Raw genomic sequence first — 8,000 nt, 5'->3', positions numbered from 1 at the left:
GACATAGTTGTTCCAGTCAGACTTATAATCACACTGAAACAAATTATAAATGAGACAATGAGGTTATGATGCATATTGGTTCTGAAGTTAAGAATAACATTACAATTATTCCCTTAAACATTTTGCACAAACGTGTAAATGAAGCACACAATGTAGATCCAATGTGGTTGCATTTAAAACATGGTTTTAAACCTAAAAGACACAATTCACGGATGAAACTGTCACTGTCACTTACATCACTTGACTGCGTATTCATGGTGCGACACCGCTGCAGGTGCAGGTTGTCAGGCAGAAGCATGTAGCTGTGAGGGATTTTTCTGTAACCAGCATACGTCTGAACAGCAGAGGCCTGCTTGGCCTGGACCACACTCATCATGTCCACTGGGGTGTGATACTTCAGCTTGGCCTTGTGGTAGTCCTTCTTGTAGTTCTTGTCACTCTGCAACTTAGCCACCTCCATGTAGTGAACAAGCAAAGGGTCATCCTGGAGGCTGCGGAAGCCAACATGGTGGCCTCTGGCCTTCTCATAAGCCTTCTTGTATTGGACCTGAAAGAAAAAGGAAAGGGAGTTAGTTACTTGTAGATGATAATTAATGCCTTAGTTACATGTAAAAAGGTGCTAAATATATTCCGCGTCTAGTAGATTTATAATTTACTTACATTGCTGGCAATATGTCTGCCTTGCTTGGCATGCAGGATAGGAATAGCATCAGGCTTCAGGTCATATCCCTTGGCAATATCTTCCAGCCACTTGTGTTTGTAGTGACTCTGGATAAGCAGAAAAGTGTTAGGACAATGTTTTGTACACAGATAATGCTGATTCCTTTGACATGCATATTTGGCTAATAAAACACATTACAACTTTGATTTTGATGTGTTGTGCTCTAACCTCGCTAAGGGTTTGGGCATTGAATTTAGCCTGAAGAAACTCAGGACTGTCAGCTGGCAGATGATAGGTGTGCATGAACTTCTCGCCAGAAGCTTTGTATGAAGTCTAGAGGGAAGGAAAAAGAACAGTTAAACCTGTAAATTCTTTCTAAGGGTCTTGTAGCAGAAGTTTTGGTCCGACTTGCATCACTATTTCAACACATTTTAAGAGATGCAAATGCACTGCATTTACTATAAAAAGAAAACATTTTTACATTGTCCAGCTGCTTTGTGTTGGTGAGAGCCAGAGCCATGTTCATGGCATCGGTCTTGCTTGTAAATTTCAGAGTACTGGGATGCTGGCGGTAGCCGATGTCATCCAGTGCAGCTTTAGCAGTTTTGGCCTTCTCGACATCCAGAGAACCAATAGGGACCCAGCCTAAGCCTTTACAGTAGTTGTTGTAATCTGACTTGTAGACATTCTGTGGATATATAGAGAACAGCATGTTATTATCTTCTAAGTTTGTAGAAGAGTTTAGAGTTCTTACTGTGCATATGTGCTTTCCTACTGTATATATAATGCATTTACTTATATGTGCACCAATTATACTCGCATCACACCATGGTAACATATAGGTGAAAAGTGTAAACATACATTACTCTGAATCTCCATCATGCTGCGACACAGATGCAGGTGCAGGTTGTCAGGCAGAAGCATGTAGCTGTGAGGGATCTTTCTGTAACCAGCATACGTCTGAACAGCAGAGGCCTGCTTGGCCTGGACCAAACTCAACATGTCCACTGGGGTGTGATACTTCAGCTTGGCCTTGTGGTAGTCCTTCTTGTAGTTCTTGTCACTTTGCATCTTAGCCACGTCCATGTAGTGAACAAGCAGAGGATCGTCCTGGAGGCTGCGGTGGCCAACATGGTGGCCTCTGGCCTTCTCATAAGCCAGCTTATATTTGTACTGTATAAAAGAAAGCATTAGGTATAAGTAACAATATTAGGATTTAGTAACATCTGAATAGATGTATTACAGTATTAGCATATTCACAACTTACATTACTGGCAATGTCCCTGGAAGATTTTGCTGCCACAATGGGAATAGCATCTTCCTTCACATGATGTCCTTTGAGCAGATCTTGACGATGAGCATAGGTGTAGTAATTCTAAATAAAATAATCATGGTGTTCACAATCACATATATAGCAACAATTTGATTTCTGTATACATTTCACATGTGCACAAAGGCTGGAAAATATCAGACAGAATCTGCAACTAACCTGGCTGATGTTGACAGCATTGTATCTGGCTTGCATCAGTTCAGGGGCATCGGCTGGGAGATGGTAAGTGTGCATGAATTTCTCTCCACTGGCCTTATACTCTTTCTGCACAATTACAAGGAAGGAACGGTTTATATATTTTCTGAAAAACTAATTCAAGGCCTAAAATCATGAGATTTATATTAGAGCAAATTAAGAAGTTATTCTGTTTCCTCCTTCTCACCGCATTTAAGATCTTGGCGTTGGCCTTGGCTAGCTCCATGCTCATGGAGTCAGTGGTACTGGTAAATTTGATGGTTTCAGGGTGCTGGCGGTACTTTTTCTCATTCAGAGCTGCTCCTGCTGTCTTGGCTTTTTCCACCTCCAGGGAGCCAATGGGGACCCAGCCAAGTCCCTTGACTGAGGTCTCATAATCCAGTTTATAGTTATACTGAAAAGTAAAACAGACATGTAAAAATGCAGTGTAAAAGACCTCGGCATCTTTTAGCCAGCACATAAAATATTTACATGCATTATGACACTAAAGACCCAAAAATTCAACTTACATTACTGGAATTATAGTTCATGGTGCGAGCAAGGTCCAGACTCATCGAGTCAGGCAGAAGACAGTAATTATGGTGGTGCTGCTTGTAGCCAGCGAAGGTCTGCACTGATGAGGCATGCTTGGCATGAGCGAGACTCATCATGTCCACAGGGGTGTGGTACTTCAGCTTGGCCTTGTGATAGTCCTTCTTGTAGTTCTTGTCACTCTGCAGTTTAGCTACCTCCATGTAATGAACCAGCAGAGGATCGTCCTGGAGGCTGCGGAAGCCAACATGGTGGCCTCTGGCCTTCTCGTAAGCTTTTTTATACTGGACCTAGAGGTTAAAGAGCATATAGGACCTATAATTATTTATCATTTCAAGAATTTTAATATATTATATATCTGGCACCGGGCATTTTGAAATGGAGTTTGAGTATAACTCTGAGAAGTTGGCTCAGTCTTTAAGAAAACTTACATCACTGGCAGCATGTCTGGCAGCTTTGGCAGCGATAACAGGGATAGCATCAGGCTTCAGGTCATAACCTTTAGCAATAATCTCCTGCCAGCCAAGTTTGTAGTAGTTCTGAAATGACAAATCACATATGTAAACAACAGAAGAAATGAATACTGAATATGTTTGGCATTGATCTACTACATATTTAAACACACACATTTCTGCACATATAGTATATGTCTGCGTATACTATACACGGCTATATCTATAATTTCATGGTTTGGGGCAAATTAATTTACACATGCCCAAAATGACTGCTTAAAAAGTGTGCTATGAGAAAAAAGTTGGCTTATATAATTTAAAAAAGTGATTTGTCAGTATATTTACGGCTTACATTGCTGATGTTGTAGGCATTGCACTTGGCCTGGAGAAACTCAGGAACATCAGGAGGCAGAGAGTATTTCTGATGGATCTCCTCTAGACCTCTCTTGTAGAACAACTGCAAGGTGAGAAGTCAAATGTGCTTTAGATCAAACTAAAACTAAAACAATATTCACAAAAGTGATCTTAGAAAAAAAAAGTGCATAATAAACCATTAGAGTGAAAGAATACTCACATCACTCCTCTGAAGCTGGTTGACTTTGGCCTGCATCATGATTGGGTGGTCATCAATAGATGTAAAGGGGATTGTGTCTGGGTGTTGTCTGTATTTTTTCTGTAGGAAACAAGTAAATGAAGGTGTTATGTGACATACCCCAACAACCCTCAGTTACGTTTGTAAAGAGGGAGTAAGTGTATACAAGTAGATTGAAGTGATACGCATATACCTCACTAAGGATCTCCCCAGCTTTCTTATTCTTTTCCACATCCATGGAGCCAAAGGTGATCCATGGGGAACCTTTGGTATAGGTGTTGTAGTCAGACTTGTACTCATTCTGTAATACAGAAAAACAAAACAAATCCAAATGATGTCACAGAGCACATAATGAATAGCAATGCAAGTTTTATATTATGATTAAAACCAAAAGTCTGTCTATACTTACGTCACTCTGGATGATGTTGGCTTTCTTGGCCAAGTCCAACAGCACGCTGTCGGGGGGAAGGAAGAAGTTGGTGCTGATGCTCCTATACCCAGCCATGCTGGCAATCCCCTGTGATTTCTTGGCCAAGGTGACTGACATCATATCCAGTGGTGTATGGTACTTGGTCTTTATCTTTTCATAGTGCTTTTTATATTCACGCTGTGGAGATACCAGTAAGAGATTGTTCACGGGTACTCTGTTTTCTTTTCTCAGCTCTGATAAATTAATATTAAGGATAATGTAAGTAATGTAGTCCTAAAAAAGGCTAATAGCTTACATCACTCTGAATTTTAGCCACGTGAACAGAGTGCAAGATCTTGGGATCGTCATTAATGCTGAGGGCTCCGACCATCTGTCCCTTGTTCTTCTCGTACTCCTTCTTATATTTAACCTGCAAAGAAGAGTAAAAGGTCATCAATTACCAGATTAATTAAAAAGTAACTAAATACTAAAAGTAAGTGAAAAATACAAAGCAAGCAACAAGGACTGAAATCATAAACCCTGATATTGTAGCATACTTACATCACTGGCAATGTTTGTGTGAGCACGGGCAGCAAGGATCGAGATAGCATCTCCCTTGACCTCAAACTTTTTTGCTTTGTTTTTCTCCCAGTCATACTTGTAACAGTTCTGCAAGAGAGAGAAGCATGTCATTCAGGAAATTAGAAGCTGATAGCAATTTAATTTCAGTGTTTGCTAAAGGTTACAGTTTTTACAAATAAGCAGTTACTTACATCGCTGAGGTTAAAGGCGTTTACTCTGGACTGGATGAAGAAGGGATAGTCTGGGGGCAGACTAGACTTGAACTTTGTTTCCTCATACTTTGCATGGTAGTTCAACTGCAAAAAGAACAAAGGGATAACATTATCTTTTATTTTAAAAACAGAAAAACACTTTTTCTGCTCATTGTACATTTACAGTACCATCTAGACAAGGCAGAAGTAAGGTAAGTAAGTAAGGTAAATTGTTATTTAATTTTCTGTCACTGGAGGGCAGCAGTGTATTGGCTGGACTGTATCTGAGATGTATTGACTGTCCTTTTCCCTGCCTCCCCAGCCCCTCTCTGATCACAGGGTTTATTCTGGGCCAACTGAATGCTTGATGCTATTTATACTACAGAGAGATGGCTCTCCAGTTTCCATGGTGCCCACAGAAAGACAGCTGGGCTATGTGGATGATTGGGCACATTTTAAGTTGATTGCATATCTAGGAGAATTTGATCTAAAGCATTAGTATTTTAGTCAATAAATAGGCAAAATAAAAAAGTGGTATGTTCACAACGACCTTAAATTAATCACTTATAGGATTCATAAGAATATACATACAGTGAGAGGGAATTCAAATGATACACTTTTAGGTAATATTACAGCAGTCTCCAGTGCTGATCCACTTGGAGTTTATGAGATGTACAGCACCAATTTCAATGTATTTTGTATCAGTACTAAGAGGAGGTGGTCCATGCAGTCATACGTACGTCACTTAGCTGTTTGGCGTTGATGGCGGCTTGAACCTGAACTGGCGAATCCACCACTTGTGTAAATTTCACTGTGCCTGGATGTTGCCGGTAAACATTCTGCAAACCATAAGACAAAAATGTTTTGTAGCATACATACGAGTAGACCAAACTAAGACAAATATGAATATGTTTTAATGCAAATAAGTATTTCATTAGTCATTAATACTCACATCGTTACACTGATTAAGCTTCTTCCCAGCTTCATATTCAGGTGTAATTGTTTGTGGGAAGAAGCATCTCGTTTTTATGTCTTCATACTCAGCTTTATATTGTTGCTGCAAGATAAAATATAAAAATTGTGAGGAAAGATATAATATAAATATATAATATATTTTTTACAGCAGTGATTTGATTTAGAAAAATGAAAATGAAAAATAAAAAATGATTTACCTCACTCTTCATCTCCTCAACTTTCTGACAGTGAAGCATAAAGAGATCTTCATAGCTGCCAATATAGTGGCCCTTCACCTCATTGTCATACTTGTCTTTGTAATGTACCTAAAATAATACATGGAAAAGATATGCATTTAAAAAAAACAAAATCAATGATATTGGTTGTGATAAAAGGAAGTATTTTAACTAAAGGATTATTCATACATCAGTGAACTGTTTAAGTACGGAGTCCATCTGAAACTTGGGCGTGTCACAATAGTTGATGCTGGAACCTCTGGATTTCTCATAGCTGGCCTTATACACTTTCTGCAAAGAAGATATATAAAAAAACAGTAAATAGAAAAAGATTATAGAAATGATGATCAGTCCCTCGAATAAACAAAACAGGGTGTCACACTCACTGGCTAACTGCAAACAACGTGTCAGTGTCGCATTTGACTTGATTTAATTAAGTCCTTTTGGGCATCAACCCACTCACTGTATGTTTGGTTTTTATTTAGCATCACTAATATGACAATCAACTTAGAGGAGCTCCATGTCAGACAGTTTAAGTAACACCTACAACAACCTCAATCATTTTAGCAGTCACCTTGTTTTTTAGTTAGCAGCCTAAGAAGAGTGATTGTCAAATTCATGCCAGTAACATATCTGTCCACACAGGAAACAGACATGAAGATCAGTAATGTCAGATTGTTATAGCACTACTGTACTACTTTCTAAAGATTTTATAATTAGTTTTTCCCAAAATAACCTCTATAATTTTTCATAAAACCAGCTGTAATTCAAAAGTGTTCACTATGTAGGTTTCTTCAGACACCTACATCACTGAGGATGGTGCCAGCATATCTGAGCTGTCGGAGGAGAGGATTCTCTGTGGCGGGGAGCGTGTTGTAGTCAGACTGCGCTTTCCTCTTTTCATATTCCTTCTTGTAATGGATCTGCAAACCAGAAACAAGAGGAATAGCATGAGTAAGAAGAAAACAAAATGTTTTTTTGATCAGGTTTATTCACAAGGTTGATACACTGACTCATAAAACATAACGCTGGTTTAAGTCAGTCATGGTGTGTCTCTATCATCTCCTAAGATGACGCATGTTTGCATTGTGTGTTTGAATGTGTGGGAAGCTATGAGGTATACAGTAACTGAAAAAGCCTCTTCACATAATCAGATCTGTTGTTACTGGGGAATAGTGAAACTACACACTCAGTTTGTGCAGGGAGATTGAACCGAATGTAGATCTCTCAGTCATGCAGTGCATGTGTGGGCACAAAAGAGTGTGATCCCTGCGTCAGAGTGGACTCAGTATGTTGACTCACACTAACGCTCTGAGACACGGGTCAACTCTCAGTCGTGTCTTCCACATGAGATAGGGCCTATAAAAATACTCTGATACCTTTATGTGTGTTTTTGTGTGTACTTACCTCACTAGCAGCAATACGAGCCTTCTTGTTTGCGTCATAAACGGGCGTGTCTGTTTGCATGAAATAAATTTGGTCTTTCATATCCTCATAATGTTGCGTGTATTTTCTCTGAAAAGAGAGGTTAATGGTTAGTTACAGAAAAATGACAAACCAATACCATTGTGAAAATATTGCCCCTTATCTAGTAGAAAGCTCTTACGTTGCTGAAGTTGTCCATCGCCATCCTTGCGATGGCAACGTCGAAGTACGGCGTCTCGCACCATTGACCCTTCACATTTTTATTGTAATCTTCCTTGTACTTTAGCTGTGGAAAAACAAATAACAATCACCATTAGAAGATAGAGGAACGTATTAGATACCTTCATAAGTTTGATAAAGGACATTGGGAATGACTGGAATGAGAATGCACCACAGAGCGCCACAGGAAATCATTCCTGCCTGTGGTCATCAATCTCTATAA

The 8,000-nt window shown here is 39.4% G+C and overlaps 1 protein-coding gene across 22 annotated transcripts in view; it reads right to left on the bottom strand.

Annotated features, from left to right (window-relative positions):
- neb (nebulin) overlaps positions 1-8,000 on the bottom strand; it is a 53,980-nt gene that overhangs the window by 37,767 nt on the left and 8,213 nt on the right. For 20 of the 22 annotated variants that reach the window (XM_035677158.1, XM_035677140.1, XM_035677144.1 and 17 more), the window contains 19 exons: positions 7,740-7,844; positions 7,541-7,648; positions 6,940-7,056; positions 6,323-6,424; positions 6,116-6,223; positions 5,896-6,000; positions 5,684-5,782; positions 4,944-5,048; positions 4,732-4,839; positions 4,487-4,600; positions 4,171-4,368; positions 3,955-4,062; positions 3,744-3,842; positions 3,522-3,626; positions 3,149-3,256; positions 2,696-3,007; positions 2,374-2,580; positions 2,151-2,255; positions 1,929-2,036 (listed from right to left, as the gene is read on the bottom strand). In XM_035677158.1, the coding sequence (XP_035533051.1) occupies positions 1,929-2,036; positions 2,151-2,255; positions 2,374-2,580; positions 2,696-3,007; positions 3,149-3,256; positions 3,522-3,626; positions 3,744-3,842; positions 3,955-4,062; positions 4,171-4,368; positions 4,487-4,600; positions 4,732-4,839; positions 4,944-5,048; positions 5,684-5,782; positions 5,896-6,000; positions 6,116-6,223; positions 6,323-6,424; positions 6,940-7,056; positions 7,541-7,648; positions 7,740-7,844 (2,421 nt within the window). Of the gene's footprint in view, positions 1-660; positions 769-889; positions 995-1,142; positions 1,350-1,522; positions 1,835-1,928; positions 2,037-2,150; positions 2,256-2,373; positions 2,581-2,695; positions 3,008-3,148; positions 3,257-3,521; positions 3,627-3,743; positions 3,843-3,954; positions 4,063-4,170; positions 4,369-4,486; positions 4,601-4,731; positions 4,840-4,943; positions 5,049-5,683; positions 5,783-5,895; positions 6,001-6,115; positions 6,224-6,322; positions 6,425-6,939; positions 7,057-7,540; positions 7,649-7,739; positions 7,845-8,000 lie in introns of all 22 variants that reach the window. The other 2 variants (XM_035677137.1, XM_035677157.1) reach the window with 2 other exon arrangements.

The sequence above is a fragment of the Morone saxatilis genome, unplaced genomic scaffold (genome assembly GCF_004916995.1).
Source record: "Morone saxatilis isolate NCDOM2014 unplaced genomic scaffold, NCSU_SB_2.0 Contig5, whole genome shotgun sequence".
Lineage (NCBI taxonomy): Eukaryota > Metazoa > Chordata > Actinopteri > Moronidae > Morone > Morone saxatilis.
This window is presented reverse-complemented; position numbering and strand designations above follow the sequence as displayed.